A 20,084-nucleotide genomic window follows, 5' to 3' on the forward strand; every position below is an offset into this window, starting at 1 on the left:
ACCACATAGGTTGGATTTGTAGCCTTTTATACTTGTTGCCCATGGGATATATTTTGCAGTGTGGTTACATACAGTCTTTTTGAAGAACTCCCATTTCTGTGTTGTTATCATCAATGCCAATATTTCCTCCCAGTCTAAGTCTTGGAGAGCATCTCTCAGCCTTGGAAAATTAGCTCTCTTAAAGGTGAGCATTTTTATTTTTCCCGTATGTGCTCGCTGTTTACAGCTAACAATAAATGAAATCATGTTATGGTCACAGCTACCCAGATGTTCTTTTATATGGACATTCGTAATAAGCTCAGCATGGTTGGAGATGACCAGGTCCAGCAGAGCATCATTCCTAGTTGGGGCCTCTATGAACTGGACCATAAAATTGTCCTGTAGTAGGTTTAAAAATGTTTGCCCTTTAACTGTTCCTGCAGTCCCATTACTCCAGTCACTATCCGGGTAGTTACCATCCCCCATTATTATCACTGTCCCAGCCCTTTCCGTCTGTGGGAGGAGCTGAGTCTCCACCTCCTCATTAACACTGGGAGGCCTATAACAAACTCCAATGATGACCTTTGTAGTACCGCCCCCCATGTGCAGTTCCACCCATAATACTTCAGCCTCATCACACTCTCCATCAACTAGGTCCTCTTTCACACTCGCTCTGAGATCACTTCTCACATAGAGACAGACTCCACCCCCTTTCCTATTTCCCCCGTCTCTCCGAAAGAGAACCTAGCCAGGAATATGAATGGCCCAGTCATGTGAGGAATGAAGCCAAGATTCAGCAATACCAATTCAATCCTAGTTCTCTTCATGCACCAAACCTTCCAACTCACCTATTGTGCTGGGCACACTTCTGGCATTGGTGAACAAACACTTTCATTCACTGACACCTTGTTCATTCACCGACACCTTGTCCATTCACCGACACCTTGTTCACATGGATTTTGTGTATTTTTTATTTTCATAAAAATGGTACCAATTCCACTGGTTATTTGTAACATGGGAACCTTCTTACCATCTGTCATAGCCCTCCCCCCATCTTTCCCCATTCCACCCCCCAATAAGTACTGACCCGTCTGATCTGTCTTCCTCATTATAATCGAATTCTCCCTCCCCCCTCCATCCTAGTTTATATATTCCTCCAGCCTTCCAATAAACCCCTCCCCCAGCACAGCAGACCCCCTTCCAATTAGGTGCAAACCATCGCTAGCATATAGGCTGCACCCCAATGAAAAGTTAGCCCAGTGCTCTTGGTCAGGCCTCCATTTTTATTCTTACCCTGCTATCAATGGCCAACCCGGTCCCACACTTCATCCATGTCTTTGGGGACCTCTGATCTCCTTATGAACTGTTCCTTCCATGATGAAGATCAGCCATGGAGTATATCTGAGGTGTATATCAGGGTGTGCTTCTTCCCCACATGAGAGCTGGGATGTCCAGCAACATTCATCTAGAAGACATTTCCCGCACTCAAGGCACTAATACACCTCCAGGGTTGTGTGGGACCCCTGATGTACAGGAAGACAGGACTTCAGTGAGGAACATTTCCCTCACTCAGGACAGGAAAGTGGCTTCACCCCCGTGTGAAGTCTCTGATGTCTGTGAAGACTGGACTTATCTGAAAAACATTTCCTGCACTCAAGACAGGAATACGGCTTCTCCCCCGTGTGAGATCTCTGATGTGTGTAAAGATGGGACTTCCTTGAAAAACATTTCCCGCACTCAGGACAAGAATACGGCTTCTCCCCTGTGTGAGATCTCTGATGTGTTTGAAGAATGGACTTATCTGAAAAACATTTCCTGCACTCAAGACAAGAATACGGCTTCTCCCCCGTGTGAGATCTCTGATGTGTGTAAAGATGGGACTTCCTTGAAAAACATTTCCCACACGCAGGACAGGAATATGGCTTCTCTCCCGTGTGAGATCTCTGATGTCTGTAAAGATTGGACTTCACTGAAAAACATTTCCCACACTCAGGACAAGAATACGGCTTCTTCCCCGTGTGAGATCTCTGATGTGTGTAAAGATTAGACTTCTTTGAAAAACATTTCCCACACTCAGGACAGGAATATGGCTTCTCTCCCGTGTGAGATCTCTGATGTGTGTAAAGATTAGACTTCTTTGAAAAACATTTCCCGCACTCAGGACAGGAATACGGCTTCTCCCCCATGTGAGATCTCTGATGTTTATGAAGTATAGACATCTCTGAAAAACATTTCCAGCACTCAAGACAAGAATACGGCTTCTCCCCCGTGTGAGATCTCTGATGTGTGTAAAGAGTAGACTTCCTTGAAAAACATTTCCCGCACTCAGGACAGGAATACGGCTTCTCCCCTGTGTGACATCTTTTATGCCTATTAAGTCTGGATTTATAACGGAATCTCTTCCCGCACTCAGTACAGGAGAACCTCTTCCCTGTTGGAAGGCCGGCCTGGTCCCGCACAGTCTGAGGTTCCTCAGGATACGAGGATTCCGATGGTCCATCTACACTGGGTGGTGCCGGATGGACATTGGAGGGAGCCGGGTTTTCTCCTGGACTATACTGTGTGATGTCCTCATCTTCTACTTTCCAGTCTGGAGACAAAGTGAGACAATCCTCTGAGATTTTCCTCATCTCCCGGCCATGGACTAAAATACAAAGACAGAGGATTACTAGACAGGAGCTGATTGGTTCCCCCAAACCAGGACTCCGCCCACATCAGGCAGCTTGGTCTCTGAGGAGCTTACAATTCCACCCTCAAGGGAACTAGGAAATGGCTCCTCTGATCTCCTACCAGGTCATTTCTTTATTCATGGACCTTAGTCAGAGAGTGAGGAAACAACCAGAACTGTCTTTTATAGGAGGGACAGTGATGAGGGGATTATAGGACGAGGGTCCCCACCCCCTCTATCACTCATCGCCATCTTCCCAACACAAGAAGTACTGCACTTCCTTATTTAGTCCATGATTTAGTCATGAAGAACAGCGGGGCTGAGCCCCACCAGAGGTCAGAGAGTGAGGATGGGGGGAGAACAACCAAGATGAAGACTGGACTGATCCTGAAGACCACCATCATTGGGGTATTGACTCCTCCCTCATTATCACTTTCTGTTTAAGGGTCCAAAGTAGGTGGATGTTATCACATTATTATCACCATGTAAAAGTCTGTGCTCCAATCACATCATCCGATATAAAATGTCCAGCTGGGAGGAAATGGGGGGAACAAAAGAAAATCCATATTATGTGTATATATAGCAGTGGGGGGAGAGCAGAAGTCAGGAGAATGTAATGTACAACATAGAGTATATAGTGCAGGGGTCAGGAGTATGTAATGTACAACATAGAGTATATAGTGCAGGGGTCAGGAGTATGTAATGTACAACATGGAGTATATAGTGCAGGGGTCAGGAGTATGTAATGTACAACAGAGTATATAGTGCAGGGGTCAGGAGTATGTAATGTACAACATAGAGTATATAGTGCAGGGGTCAGGAGTATGTAATGTACAACATAGAGTATATAGTGCAGGGGTCAGGAGTATGTAATGTACAACAGAGTATATAGTGCAGGGGTCAGGAGGATGTAATGTACAACATAGAGTATATAGTGCAGGGGTCAGGAGTATGTAATGTACAACAGAGTATATAGTGCAGGGGTCAGGAGTATGTAATGTACAACATAGAGTATATAGTGCAGGGGTCAGGAGTATGTAATGTACAACATAGAGTATATAGTGCAGGGGTCAGGAGTATGTAATGTACAACATGGAGTATATAGTGCAGGGGTCAGGAGTATGTAATGTACAACAGAGTATATAGTGCAGGGGTCAGGAGTATGTAATGTACAACATAGAGTATATAGTGCAGGGGTCAGGAGTATGTAATGTACAACATAGAGTATATAGTGCAGGGGTCAGGAGTATGTAATGTACAACAGAGTATATAGTGCAGGGGTCAGGAGGATGTAATGTACAACATAGAGTATATAGTGCAGGGGTCAGGAGTATGTAATGTACAACAGAGTATATAGTGCAGGGGTCAGGAGTATGTAATGTACAACATAGAGTATATAGTGCAGGGGTCAGGAGTATGTAATGTACAACATAGAGTATATAGTGCAGGGGTCAGGAGTAGGTAATGTACAACATAGAGTATATAGTGCAGGGGTCAGGAGTATGTAATGTACAACAGAGTATATAGTGCAGGGGTCAGGAGTATGTAATGTACAACAGAGTATATAGTGCAGGGGTCAGGAGGATATAATGTACAACATAGAGTATATAGTGCAGGGGTCAGGAGCATGTAATGTACAACAGAGTATATAGTGCAGGGGTCAGGAGTATATAATGTACAACATAGAGTATATAGTGCAGGGGTCAGGAGTATGTAATGTACAACATAGAGTATATAGTGCAGGGGTCAGGACTATGTAATGTACAACATAGAGTATATAGTGCAGGGGTCAGGAGGATGTAATGTACAACACAGAGTATATAGTGCAGGGGTCAGGAGTGTGTAATGTACAACACAGAGTATATAGTGCAGGGGTCAGGAGTGTGTAATGTACAACACAGAGTATATAGTGCAGGGGTCAGGAGTGTGTAATGTACAACACAGAGTATATAGTGCAGGGGTCAGGAGTGTGTAATGTACAACACAGAGTATATAGTGCAGGGGTCAGGAGTACGTAATGTACAACATAGAGTATATAGTGCAGGGGTCAGGAGTATGTAATGTACAACATAGAGTATATAGTGCAGGGGTCAGGAGTATGTAATGTACAACAGAGTATATAGTGCAGAAGTCAGGAGTACGTAATGTACAACATAAGAGTATATAGTGTAGGGGTCAGGAGTATGTAATGTACAACACAGAGTATATAGTGCAGGGGTCAGGAGTACGTAATGTACAACATAGAGTATATAGTGCAGGGGTCAGGAGTATGTAATGTACAACATAGAGTATATAGTGCAGGGGTCAGGAGTATGGAACGTACAACATAGAGTATATAGTGCAGGGGTCAGGAGTATGTAATGTACAAGTTATATAGTATAAGGGTCAGGACTCTCAGTATTAGTATTCTGTAATCAGTGGAAGCTTAAATTTGTACTGTAGACAACATGTAGAGGTGAGCTGGGATTAAACCATCATGAAACAGGTTAGATTGGAGATTAACAAATCCTTGGCCAGAAGGGTGGCGTTGGACGTGGTATACTTGGACAGAGGGGTGGCGGTGGACGTGGTATACTTGGACAGAGCGGTGGTGGGGGACGTGGTATACTTGGACAGAGAGGTGGCGCTGGATGTGGTATACTTGGACAGAGGGGTGGCGGTGGACGTGGTATACTTGGAGAGAGGGGTGGCGGTGGATGTGGTATACATGGAGAGAGGGGTGGCGGTGGACGTGGTATCCTTGGACAGAGGGGTGGCTGTGGATGTGGTATACTTGGACAGAGGGGTGGCGGTGGACGTGGTATCTTTGGACAGAGGGGTGGCGGTGGACGTGGTACACTTGGACAGAGGGGTGGCGGTGGACGTGGTACACTTGGACAGAGGGGTGGTGGTGGACGTGGTATACTTGGACACAGTTACCCACACACGGCTAATGTGTAAGGTAAAGTCTATGGGGATGGAAAAATCTGAATGTAAATGGATAGAAAACTGGCTAAAAGATCGTATTCAGAGAGTAGTGGTTAATGATTCATACTCTGAATGGTCTGGGGGTGTCAGTGGTGTACCCCAAGGTTCAGTGTTATTAGTGGGTTACCCCAACCTTCAGTGTTATTAGTGGGGTACCCCAAGGTTCAGTTTTATTAGTGGGGTACCCCAAGGTTCAGTGATATTAGTGGGGTACCCCAGGGTTCAGTGTTATTAGTGGGGTACCCCAAGGGTCAGTGTCATTAGTGGGGTACCCCAAGGTTCAGTGTTATTAGTGGGGTACCCCAGGGTTCAGTGTTATTAGTGGGGTACCCCAAGGGTTCAGTGTTATTAGTGGTGTACCCCAAGGGTTCAGTGTTATTAGTGGGGTACCCCAAGGTTCAGTGTGATTAGTGGGGTACCCCAGGGGGTCAGTGTCATTAGTGGGGTACCCCAAGGTTCAGTGTTATTAGTGGGGTACCCCAGGGTTCAGTGTTATTAGTGGGGTACCCCAAGGTTCAGTGTTATTAGTGGTGTACCCCAGGGTTCAGTGTTATTAGTGGGGTACCCCAAGGTTCAGTGTTATTAGTGGGGTACCCCAAGGTTCAGTTTGATTAGTGGGGTACCCCAAGGTTCAGTGTTATTAGTGGGGTACCCCAACCTTCAGTGTTATTAGTGGGGTACCCCAAGGTTCAGTGATATTAGTGGGGTACCCCAAGGTTCAGTGATATTAGTGGGGTACCCCAGGGTTCAGTGTTATTAGTGGGGTACCCCAAGGGTCAGTGTCATTAGTGGGGTACCCCAAGGTTCAGTGTTATTAGTGGGGTACCCCAGGGTTCAGTGTTATTAGTGGGGTACCCCAAGGGTTCAGTGTTATTAGTGGTGTACCCCAAGGTTCAGTGTTATTAGTGGGGTACCCCAAGGTTCAGTGTGATTAGTGGGGTACCCCAGGGGGTCAGTGTCATTAGTGGGGTACCCCAAGGTTCAGTGTTATTAGTGGGGTACCCCAGGGTTCAGTGTTATTAGTGGGGTACCCCAAGGTTCAGTGTTATTAGTGGTGTACCCCAGGGTTCAGTGTTATTAGTGGGGTACCCCAGGGTTCAGTGTTATTAGTGGGGTACCCCAAGGTTCAGTGTTATTAGTGGGGTACCCCAAGGTTCAGTGTGATTAGTGGGGTACCCCAAGGTTCAGTGTTATTAGTGGGGTACCCCAAGGTTCAGTATTATTAGTGGGGTACCCCAGGGTTCAGTGTTATTAGTGGGGTACCCCAAGGTTCAGTGTGATTAGTGGGGTACCCCAAGGTTCAGTGTTATTAGTGGGGTACCCCAAGGTTCAGTGTTATTAGTGGTGTACCCCAGGGTCAGTGTTATTAGTGGGGTACCCCAGGGTTCAGTGTTGGGACCCTTACTTATTAATATATATAAACAATATGGGGTGTGAGATTATAAACCCCATTCCAGTCTTTGCAGATGACACCAAGCTGTGCCGGGGAATAACGTCCTTACAGGATGTCTCCAACTTACAAGCCGACCTCAATGCTCTGTGTAATTGGGGGGCTATGGGGCCAATGAGGGCTAATGGTGATAAATGTAAGGTTCTGCACTTGGGGGGCTAAGAATATGCATGCATCATACATACTAGGGGGGTACAACTGGGGGGGTCAATGGTGGAGAAGGGTCTGGGGGGGTCAATGGTGGAGAAGGATTTGGGGGGACAATGGTGAAGGATTTGGGGGGACAATGGTGGAGAAGGATCTGGGGTTCTGGTAAATTACCAGCCTAATAATGGCAGCAATGAAAAGCTGCGTGTTCTAAAGTGAGCAAAATCCTCTCTTGTATTAGAAGAGGTAGAGACTCCAGAAACAGAGATATCACCCCCCCCCCCCCCGGTACAAATCATTAGTAATACCTCATCTGGAATATGCAGTTCAGTTTTGGGCTCTAATTCACAAAAAGAACATTGGGGAACTGGAGGAAGTACAGAGAAGGGCAACCAAACTGATACAAGGCATGGAGGAGATCAGCTATGAGGAAAGATTAGAGGAACTGAATGTATTCTCTACTGAGAAGAGGAGATTAAGGGGGGATATGATCACCATGTATAATACATAAGGGGGGGATATGATCTCCATGTATAATACATAAGGGGGGATATGATCTCCATGTATAATACATAAGGGGGGGGATATGATCTCCATGTATAATACATAAGGTGGGGTATGATCTCCATGTATAATACATACATAAGGGGGGATATGATCTCCATGTATAATACATAAGGGGGGATATGATCTTCATGTATAATACATAAGGGGGGATATGATCTCCATGTATAATACATAAGGGGGGATATGATCTCCATGTATAATACATAAGGGGGGATATGATCTCCATGTATAATACATAAGGGGGGGATATGATCTCCATGTATAATACATAAGGGGAGGTTATGATCTCCATGTATAATACATAAGGGGGGGATATGATCTCCATGTATAATACATAAGGGGGATATGATCTCCATGTATAATACATAAGGGGGATATGATCTCCATGTATAATACATAAGGGGGGATATGATCTCCATGTATAATACATAAGGGGGGGATATGATCTCCATGTATAATACATAAGGGGGGATATGATCTCCATGTATAATACATAAGGTGGGATATGATCTCCATGTATAATACATAAGGGGGGGATATGATCTCCATGTATAATACATAAGGGGGGATATGATCTCCATGTATAATACATAAGGGGGGATATGATCTCCATGTATAATACATAAGGGGGGATATGATCTCCATGTATAATACATAAGGGGGATATGATCTCCATGTATAATACATAAGGGTGATATGATCTCCATGTATAATACATAAGGGGGGATATGATCAACATGTATAATACATAAGGGGGGATATGATCTCCATGTATAATACATAAGGGGGGATATGATCTCCATGTATAATACATAAGGGGGGGATATGATCTCCATGTATAATACATAAGGGGGGATATGATCTCCATATATAATACATAAGGGGGATATGATCTCCATGTATAATACATAAGGGGGATATGATCTCCATGTATAATACATAAGGGGGGGATATGATCTCCATGTATAATACATAAGGGGGGACATGATCTCCATGTATAATACATAAGGGGGGATATGATCTCCATGTATAATACATAAGGGGGGGATATGATCTCCATGTATAATACATAAGGGGGGGATATGATCTCCATGTATAATACATAAGGGGGGATATGATCTCCATGTATTATACATAAGGGGGGATATGATCTCCATGTATAATACATAAGGGGGGATATGATCTCCATGTATAATACATAAGGGGGGATATGATCTCCATGTATAATACATAAGAGGGGGATATGATCTCCATGTATAATACATAAGGGGGATATGATCTCCATGTATAATACATAAGGGGGGGATATGATCTCCATGTATAATACATAAGGGGGGGATATGATCTCCATGTATAATACATAAGGGGGGGATATGATCTCCATGTATAATACATAAGGGGGGGATATGATCTCCATGTATAATACATAAGGGGGATATGATCTCCATGTATAATACATAAGGGGGGATATCAGCTCCATGTATAATACATAAGGGGGGATATGATCTCCATGTATAATACATAAGGGGGGATATGATCTCCATGTATAATACATAAGGGGGGATATGATCTCCATGTATAATACATAAGGGGGGATATGATCTCCATGTATAATACATAAGGGGGGATATGATCTCCATGTATAATACATAAGGGGGATATGATCTCCATGTATAATACATAAGGGGGGGATATGATCTCCATGTATAATACATAAGGGGGATATGATCTCCATGTATAATACATAAGGGGGGGATATGATCACCATGTATAATACATAAGGGGGGGATATGATCTCCATGTATAATACATAAGAGGGGATATGATCTCCATGTATAATACATAAGGGGGGGATATGATCTCCATGTATAATACATAAGGGGGGGATATGATCTCCATGTATAATACATAAGGGGGGGATATGATCTCCATGTATAATACATAAGGGGGGATATGATCTCCATGTATAATACATAAGGGGGGATATGATCTCCATGTATAATACATAAGGGGGGATATGATCTCCATGTATAATACATAAGGGGGGATATGATCTCCATGTATAATACATAAGAGGGGATATGATCTCCATGTATAATACATAAGGGGGGGATATGATCTCCATGTATAATACATAAGGGGGGATATGATCTCCATGTATAATACATAAGGGGGGATATGATCTCCATGTATAATACATAAGGGGGATATGATCTCCATGTATAATACATAAGGGGGGATATGATCTCCATGTATAATACATAAGGGGGGGATATGATCTCCATGTATAATACATAAGGGGGGATATGATCTCCATGTATAATACATAAGGGGGGGATATGATCTCCATGTATAATACATAAGGGGGATTGCTGTAGGAAAGTCCTGGATTCTTTCTTGGATACACAGAATATAACTGGATGTAACATTTATAGGGAAAGTTGATCCAGGGAATATCCGATTGCCTCTCAGGGGGTCAGGAAGGAATTTTTTCCCCTGCAGGAGCAGATTGGATCGTGCTTTGCTGGGTTTTTGCCTTCTGGTGGATCAGCTGTGGGTGTCGGATTATTACTTTTATTTTTATTGGTACAACTAGATGGATGTCTTTTTTCAGCCAGACTAACTATGTAACTATGTAGGTCCCACACCGCTGCCTCCCATCTCCTGAGACTGCACTCAGTGACTTTGGGCTGAGACACTACAGACATATCCCTCCACCCGGCACAGCCAGCAGATAACAGAGAAGGTCCCCTGGAGGAGTCAGGCACAAGGCAGGAGACCCCAGTCACATGTCCTGGGTGCCTACATTATGCAATGCTTATAGGAAAAATCAACATTTTTCTGCCAGCTGAACCCCAGAACCTCCATAAATCCAGTCTAGATACATAAATTGTGTCTGCAGCACAGAGAAGGAAGATTATCCGAGAGAAATCCAGGAATACAGGACGGGGAACACAGCTCAGGAAAGTGACCAGGGGATTACAGGCTGATATCACCCAGTCCCCGCCCTACTCTGGACCAATCAGTGAGCAGTATGGGTGGAGGAATGGATTTAGTGTTCATGACCCACCTGTGCTGATCTCTGTAGGAGTGTCCTCCTCTATAAATGTCCCCGTTATTCCATCCTCCTCCATAGACTGCTGATCATCCCTCACATACGCCTCTTCTTCTTCTGCTTTCACCTCAAATTCTATATCGATTGGATCTCCACTCTAAATCAAGGAAATGAGAGAAAATGTCATCTGTAAGATATAAAGTCACATAAAAGAACTCCACACATTGTCTCTATGAATCCATGTTCTAGATGCTCCATCCCACCAACCTTGTAATAGTGAGGGATGGTGTGATCTTCCTGTGTGGAATCCCAGGAATACAGAGGACGGGGACATCTCTCTGGTGGGTTCCTGTAGCTGGATGACTCCACCATGGTGTCCTGGTACAGATCTTTGTGTTCTTCTGCAATCTCTGACTCCTCCATCACCCCATCCTCATCCTCCTTTATCTCTTCTTTAACCTCAACTTTAGGATCTCTCAGGTTTCCACTCTGAATATATAATAAAATGACATCAATGGTAACAATGCAGATAATGTACAGATCCTAATGATACTATCAGTGATTGTTCCTCATCTACCTGATGATGGTGAGGGATGGTGTGACCTTCCTGTGTGGAATCCCGGGAATACAGAGGACGGGGACATCTCTCTGGTGGGTTCCTGGTATTTGGTGGCTCCATCATATCCTTGTGTCCTTCTGAAAACTCCTCCATCACTCCATACTCCTCATCCTCCTCTTTATACTCTTCTTTAACATCAATATTATCATCCCCGAGGATTCCACTCTGAAAGATATAATAAAACATTCATTGTAACAAACATGCTGTGTATAAATCACAACTACCAATAATTGTCATCATCTACCTGATGATGGTGAGGGATGGTGTGACCTTCCTGTGTGGAATCCCGGGAATACAGAGGACGGGGACATCTCTCTGGTGGGTTCCCATGACTGGATCCATCTGTAGGAAACACACACACTGACTGAATCCATTGTTTCTATGTGTTTATCAGATGATGGGGGATCTAGGTGGATCCTCCGTACTGCTCTCTCCTTTACAATAAAGTCTCCTCTTACCCGGTGATGTGAGGGGCGGCTGATTGTCCATCATGACGTCCTTGTAGAGATCCTTGTGTCCTTCTAAATACTCCCACTCCTCCATGGAGAAATAGACAGTGACACCCTGACACCTTATAGGAACCTGACACACACAATGATACAGTCACCATCCAGACACATCCCTTGTCTGTTACTGGAGAATGTCCCAGAATTCCCGGCACCGCTCACCTCTCCTGTCAGCAGCTCAGTGATCTCTCTGGTGACTTCTAGAATCTTCTTCTTCTTTCTCTCTTCTATCAGGGAGGGAGGTGGAGGCAATGTGATGTCATATGATCTCCAGACTTCACAGGAGGAAAACTCTACATCTGAACACAAATAGTCACATCAAATGATATTCCCAGAATCCTCCTCACCTCTCCATTCAGGTCTCCATTTTATTAAAGCCCCACTTCAGGCTGAGGTATAATTCCCCCCCCACAGGACCCCCACATAACTCAAGATAAAGCTTGGTGTAAGCAATTCTGATGTCATTACATATAACAGGACAAACAGTCCCACTGTGTTAGTGAGAATAACAAGTACCTGCTGACATCCTAAGAGCATAAAAAACTAGAAAAGCTACAATTTCTGGGGAAATTGTGTGAAGTGTTCTTGCCAACTAGAGGGGGTGGAGTAACTGGGTGGAGTGGGCGGAGTAACTGTTGTGTGGTTGGAATGGCTGGAGTAACTGTGAAAAATCATGTCCTGAATTTTCAGCTCCCACTCTAGTTTTGAACATTCCGCCATTCATTCCTATGGGACCAATTTCACCACAAATACGGCGATATTTTGTGAACCGTTCGGCAAAACGTTCCACAAAGTAATAGCACACCAATCGGGAACAATCCGCACGTTCGGTATATTACTGTCTATATAGTGTAACAACTGTGGGAGGAGTTAGGGGGGTAAATTTGGCTATAATAATAAGAATATATATGTGAGATAACAGGAAGTGGTCGCCCTGCAAGAACACTTAAAAAGCCAGATGGAGGGACTTTGGGAGGAGGAGCTGTGAGGTAAGTATGATGTCATAGGATTATCTGACTCTGGATGGAGGGACATTGGGGGGGAGGAGCTGTGAGGTCAGTGTGATGTCATAGGATTCTCTGACTCTGGATGGAGGGACATTGGGAGGAGGAGCTGTGAGGTCAGTGTGATGTCATAGGATTCTCTGACTCTGGATGGAGGGACATTGGGAGGAGGAGCTGTGAGGTCAGTGTGATGTCATAGGATTCTCTGACTCTGGATGGAGGGACATTGGGAGGAGGAGCTGTGAGGTCAGTGTGATGTCATAGGATTCTCTGACTCCGGATGGAGGGACATTGGGAGGAGCTTTGAGGTCAGTGTGATGTTATGGGATTCTCTGACTCCGGATGGAGGGACATTTGGATGGGGAGATTTGAGGGGTCCTCTATATGAGGCTCTCATGCAAACCAAATCCTTGTTCCTGGGTGCGTCCTACCTCTCCTAAACTGAAGAGTGAACTTTGACCTTTACCATCCAGAAATCTGTCCGGAATCTGTGGAAGTAAGCTGTCATGTGATCAGGTGACGTGCGGAGGAACGGAGTGTAAATAGCAGACAATTGTCTCCAGAGCTCCTTGTGACGGAAGCGTAGGCAGGACAGAACACACAAAGAAGACGGGGAACACACAAAAACTTTACTGAACTCTGAAAGACACTCAATCCGGACAGTTCATGGCACTCCGCAACATGTGGCTCATAGGGACACCCACGGTAAGCGGGCTCACAGGGACTCAACGGGAACTTGGCTGTGGCATTTGGCCTCAACACAGCTCCTACACAACGTACTAGGGACAACAGCTCACGGGGACTCAATGGGATTCCAGCTGTGGAATCTGGCCTAGCACAGCACCCACCCAGCTTTCTAGGGACATCGGGCTCACGGGGACTCAACGGGACTCTAGCTGTGGAATCTGGCCTAGCACAGCTCCCACCCAGCTTTTTAGGGACATTGGGCTCACGGGGACTCATCGGGACTCTAGTTGTGGAGTTTGGCCTAGCACAGCTCCCACCCAGCTTTCTAGGGACATCGGGCTCACGGAGACTCAACGGGTAGCGATGGCTCAAGCACTCAGGGGCATCACAGGTAGCTATACTCTGGGCACACCACGGGGCGGTTCAAGTAAGGGTAGTCTCGACGTGCAATAGGGCAGTTCATGACACTAGTAGTCGGTGTGCACACCAGAGGGGTCACTACACAGAAAATCAATCCAAGGAAACAACAGGCAGGACGAGGAATAGCAAAAAGGAGCTGAGAGACAAATGAGAATATTGCTCAGCCAATGGGAGATGATCTCAGCATGACTTCCATCATGAAGGAGATGAGGGGGAAGGGAGGAAGTCACTGAAGGTGACCATAGATCCATGGAAATTCAGCTGGTTCAGCAGGGATCGCTCACATTTCCATCCATGTGTGGCCACTGCCGGATAAAAGCCACTCCCCCAGCGGCTGCAGCCAATAGCTTCAGTGCTGATCTGTGTATTCTGAGAGCGGAGGAGTTCCCCCATTGTCAGAATACAAGAGTGCAGTGGGGAGGATTCCCCCATCCACCTCCAATGTGTGGATGGGGGAATCACTTCAGTTTTTATGGTCATCCCGCTGGCTGAACGATAAAACTGAACCATGTAGGCCAGCTTTGGGAGCAAATATATTATCATCAACTCCTCCCCCTGAAGGGGTTCATCTGGGTTCCCACACTATATATTATTATTATTATACAGGATTTATGGCGCCAACAGTTTTACAATATAACGGGAGACAATACAGCAACAATACAGTTCAATACAAGAGGCTTAGGAGGGCTCTGATCCTGGGAGCTTACAATCTAGGAGGGAGGGGCTAGTGGTACAATAGGTAGTAACTGTGGGGGATGGACTGGGAGCTAGAGAGTAGAAGGTCTTGTGAGAAGCAGAGAGTACGGTTTGGGTGATATTTAGAGACAAGAGAGTTATAAATGGCTTTATATGTTATTGTTAATGTTTTGAATTTTTTCTGTTGGGCAATGGGAAGCCAGTGGATGGATTGGCAGAGAGGGGTGGAGGACACTGAATGGAGGCCAGTGAAGGGATTGGCAGAGAGGGGTGGAGGACACTGAATGGAGGCCAGTGGAGGGATTGGCAGAGAGGGGTGGAGGACACTGAATGGAGGCCAGTGGAGGGATTGGCAGAGAGGGGTGGAGGACACTGAATGGAGGCCAGTGAAGGAATTGGCAGAGAGGGGAGGAGGACACTGAATGGAGGCCAGTGGAGGGATTGGCAGAGAGGGGTGGAGGACAATGAATGGAGGCCAGTGGAGGGATTGGCAGAGAGGGATGGAGACCAGTGGAGGGATTGGCAGAGAGGGGTGGAAGACACTGAATGGAGGCCAGTGGAGGGATTGGCAGATACAGAATGGTTAGTAAGGTGGATGAGTCTGGCAGCAGCATTCATGATAGACTGAAGAGGGGATAGCCTGCGATGAGGTCAGCCAATGAGGAGGGAGTTGCAATAGTCAAGGCGAGATATAACAAGGGAGTGAATAAATTGCTTAGTGGTTTCCGAGGTTAGGAACGGGCGTATCTTGGAGATGTTGCGGAGGTGAAGTCTACAAGATTAGGACAGTGATTGGATTTGGGACTGAAAGGACAGATGGGAGTCTAGGATTACACCTAGTACCCTGGCATGAGGGAGGGACTGATGATTGTATTATTGATCTTGATGGAGAAGTCAGGGGAGGGGGCACGGGCTGGAGGGAATACTAAGAGCTCAGTTTTGGAAAGATTGAGTTTGAGGAAGTGGAGTGACATCCATGCCGATATGTCACTTAGTAGGTTAGTAATATATATGTGTGTATCATCATCTGCTGAAGATAAAAGACATCACAGTGACTATGGAGGAAGAGGACGGACATGACTATGGAGGAAGAGGACGGACATAACGGGGGGTTATTGGGTGTAAATAGAACATAACATCTTATTACCTCCTCTGCTGCCACTTCCATCAACATCTCCCATCTACTTCCTGTCTGCACCTGACATCACTTCCTTTCTGTCTTCCATAGAGACTTCCTGTCTGGGTAGAAGTGAGATCCCCACCTTGTGGAGCTCAGAGGAACTGCAGCCCCAAGAAGGGTCTGGTAGTGTGACCCCGGCCTTGTGCTGGGTGTGTATGGACTGTAGATCCTTATAGAGGGGTCACCTCCACTCCCACCAAGGGGGACAGAAATATATGACTGCTCGGGGGAGAACAATTTTGGCCCCTTTGATTTTGCAGTAAAATGTAATTGCAGATTTAGTCCTGTCACACATCTGTTATATGGATACAAGGAACTCCAGTTGAGAAATGGCCCCGATCCTCATATTAGATCAGATTTTTTTCTTTTGAAGGGCATCAGACTTCATGATTGACATTGATGTACAGCATAGGACATTTTTTTAAATTTTGTTTCTTACAATTTACATTTTTGTGAATAAATACAGGTATATGTAAGAGGAAGAGACCCTTGTCCTTGTCACTCCCCCGGAAAGTTACCCCTGCATGTTGAAGTCATGTCACCTGGTATGGTTCAAGAGGCAGGAAATACACCCCCTCCCCACCCTTTTCCTGGCCTGGCCAGCATGCTCAGATAAGGGTCTTGTATGGAATGTTGGCAGGACCTTCTGGAACATATCTCAGATACTCTCTGTAAGGTGACCATAGACATGGAGGACACCAGCAATGGTTGGATGTAACATACCCTGTAAAGGTGGCATGATATGACAGATATTCCTGGAATTCAATGTTCAGTATTACAGATACAGTGTTCTCTTCATTTAGTGGTCAGTAGAAGACAAATGGTTCCAATATAAAAATCGGAATAGTCGGCTCTGGAGTGTGAAGATTGGAGGAATGAACACCTAGATGGCAATAATGATCTGACATCCCTGTAGACATAGATACAGATGATTGGTCTGTCACCTCACTGAGCCTCAAAGGAAATATTATGATGTGCTGACTACAACCCCAGTGGGGAGAAGAGATTTGTGCACATTGGGCTCCTCACTGGCTGCAAAGGATTGACCTTCTTATATAAAATGGTATGTGTCAGGAGTACAGAATCCCAGAGGGGCCCCCAACATGGTTCTATGGGGTCTGCTCATGACAGCCATGCTGTGAATGAATATGTTGTGATCAGACTGAAGCAATGGTGTTGGAAATCACATCGCCAACCCAGACACCAGAAACGGTGAGTCCATGTAGCCCATGGCACCTTCAGAAGACAGAACCAACCCCAGGGCTGAGGAGGGAACACCCCCCAGAGGTGACTGGACAGGGTTAGAGCCCCCATACTTATCTCTATAAATTAGGAAGCATGAGATATGGACTTGGTCTCCTGTGTTCTCATCTGTGACTATACCGTCTACAAGAAGATGAAGAGTCACACTCCGTAATCAGCCCATTCTTCATATTTTATTCTGTGTTTCACCCCAATGGGCTCATTCACAAGGATAGAGTGGCCCTAACCCTACTCTATGTGAGCGAGCCCATTGGGGTGAAACATATTTTGGGAGTTTGGTTTTTCAGGAGGAGATCATGTGTATGGAGTTATGTCGTCATCAACAGAATGAAATATTAAGAGGGAGCTAATTACAATTATTAATTGCAGAGTGCAGCTCTTCATCTTTTTGTTCCTATTCATAATTTCATGTTGGAGAGGAGACGGGGTACAAGTGCTATCACCTGGATGGTCCATTAGGAGGTGCAGGGTTGGAGCGGTGCCATGGATTTGGATTCTTACTATATGGTCTTCACTCATCACCTGTGATCTAGGAATCCCTCATATACCAGGCTACCAGATGGTACAGCAAGGGAAATGTACCCAGCTCAAAGGCTGAGCTGTAAAGACCTCCGGCAGCTGTTTATTGCAGTGTGAACCAGGCCTTAGAATTTTGGAACTGTTCCCCTCCTTACTTCATGCTTCATGTTTTTTCTTTGATTCTACACAAGTCCTTGGATCTCCAGATAGTCAAGCCCTGCTGTTACAAAGTCTGATATTTCCAGCCTTATGGTGTCAGTGGGCATACTGGATTGACTATTGCAGCCAAAAGGGTTTTGAGAGACAGAAGTACCTAGGCCTTTTGTTGTTTCTGCTCTTTTGAAGGCTAGAAATTCTAAATCATGGAGACTTCCCGCAGGACTTTACAATCATATTTTGTGTTTTGTTGACCTAAGAGGTTTCCTCCTTGTTTTGGTCCGTGTCTTGGTTTCCTTCTTGGGGTGGGGGGTTAATGTGTGCCTGGCCTTGTGTATAACCAAGAGTCAGATTTCAGCCTTGGCAGTCTCTTCTTTCAGGGGCTGATTGCATTACACTTTCTAGCTGCATGCGTTGGTACTAGATGTCATGCATGTTGTTCCTCCGGTCAGCCTGTCATTGTTTCTATGGGATCTCTTTCTGTTTTTACAGAATTGTCTGTTTGAGCCCATTCAGGACCTTCCTTTTGTTCCCTTTGTTCTTTCACAAAGATGGCTTTTTTACCTTAGCTTTTTATTTATTATTTTTTTTAACCTAAAGGGGTTTCAACCTTTTCATCTCAGCCGGGACAGCGTATTACCTCCCTTTACCCTCATCTCAGCCGGGACGGCGTATTACCTCCCTTTACCCTCATCTCAGCCGGGACAGCGTATTACCTTCCTTTACCCTCATCTCAGCCGGGACAGCGTATTACCTCCCTTTACCCTCATCTCAGCCGGGACAGCGTATTACCTTCCTTTACCCTCATCTCAGCCGGGACAGCGTATTACCTTCCTTTACCCTCATCTCAGCCGGGACGGCGTATTACCTTCCTTTACCCTCATCTCAGCCGGGACAGCGTATTACCTTCCTTTACCCTCATCTCAGCCGGGACGGCGTATTACCTCCCTTTACCCTCATCTCAGCCGGGACAGCGTATTACCTTCCTTTACCCTCATCTCAGTCTGGACGGCGTATTACCTTCCTTTACCCTCATCTCAGTCTGGACGGCGTATTACCTCCCTTTACCCTCATCTCAGCCGGGACGGCGTATTACCTTCCTTTACCCTCATCTCAGCCGGGACAGCGTATTACCTTCCTTTACCCTCATCTCAGTCTGGACAGCGTATTACCTCCCTTTACCCTCATCTCAGCCGGGACGGCGTATTACCTCCCTTTACCCTCATCTCAGCCGGGACGGCGTATTACCTCCCTTTACCCTCATCTCAGCCGGGACGGCGTATTACCTCCCTTTACCCTCATCTTAGCCGGGACGACGTATTACCTCCCTTTACCCTCATCTCAGCCGGGACAGAGTATTACCTCCCTTTACCCTCATCTCAGCCGGGACAGAGTATTACCTTCCCTTACCCTCATCTCAGCCGGGACAGAGTATTACCTTCCCTTACCCTCATCTCAGCCGGGACAGCGTATTACCTTCCTTTACCCTCATCTCAGCTGGGACGGCGTATTATCTCCCTTTACCCTCATCTCAGCCGGGACAGCGTATTACCTTCCTTTACCCTCATCTCAGCCGGGACGGCGTATTACCTCCCTTTACCCTCATCTCAGCCGGGACAGAGTATTACCTTCCTTTACCCTCATCTCAGCCGGGACAGAGTATTACCTTCCCTTACCCTCATCTCAGCCGGGACAGCGTATTACCTTCCCTTACCCTCATCTCAGTCGGGACAGCGTATTACCTCCCTTTACCCTCATCTCAGCCGGGACAGCATATTACCTTCCTTTACCCTCATCTCAGCCGGGACAGCGTATTACCTTCCTTTACCCTCATCTCAGCCGGGACAGCGTATTGCCTCCCTTTACGCTCATCTCAGCCGGGACAGCGTATTACCTTCCCTTACCCTCATCTCAGCCGGGACAGCGTATTACCTTCCCTTACCCTCATCTCAGTCGGGACAGCGTATTACCTCCCTTTACCCTCATCTCAGCCGGGACAGCGTATTACCTCCCTTTACGCTCATCTCAGCCGGGACAGCGTATTACCTCCCTTTACCCTCATCTCAGCCGGGACAGCGTATTACCTTCCCTTACCCTCATCTCAGCCGGGACAGCGTATTACCTTCCTTTACCCTCATCTCAGCCGGGACAGCGTATTACCTTCCTTTACCCTCATCTCAGCCAGGACAGCGTATTACCTC

The 20,084-nt window shown here is 45.9% G+C and overlaps 2 protein-coding genes across 2 annotated transcripts; both read right to left on the reverse strand.

The window, feature by feature from the left end:
• Positions 1–936: 936 nt before the first annotated feature.
• LOC149445455 (uncharacterized) lies at positions 937–19,185 on the reverse strand. Its single transcript, XM_089653812.1, has 4 exons — positions 19,170–19,185; positions 12,121–12,257; positions 11,911–12,034; positions 937–2,623 (listed from the first exon to the last, which is right to left on the reverse strand). Exons 1-4 carry the CDS (start codon positions 19,183–19,185, stop codon positions 1,545–1,547), a joined length of 1,356 nt encoding a protein of 451 aa, XP_089509938.1. The 3' UTR covers positions 937–1,544.
• On the reverse strand, positions 11,017–11,789 carry LOC149445456 (uncharacterized). The gene is made up of 3 exons (XM_089653753.1): positions 11,697–11,789; positions 11,411–11,617; positions 11,017–11,322 (listed from the first exon to the last, which is right to left on the reverse strand). The coding sequence occupies exons 2-3, from the start codon at positions 11,543–11,545 to the stop codon at positions 11,017–11,019; spliced, it is 441 nt and encodes a 146-aa protein (XP_089509879.1). The 5' UTR covers positions 11,546–11,617; positions 11,697–11,789.
• Positions 19,186–20,084: the final 899 nt, after the last annotated feature.

Source organism: Staurois parvus, unplaced genomic scaffold (assembly GCF_062004578.1).
Source record: "Staurois parvus isolate SC_StPar_1 unplaced genomic scaffold, SC_StPar_1.0 ptg000720l, whole genome shotgun sequence".
NCBI lineage: Eukaryota > Metazoa > Chordata > Amphibia > Anura > Ranidae > Staurois > Staurois parvus.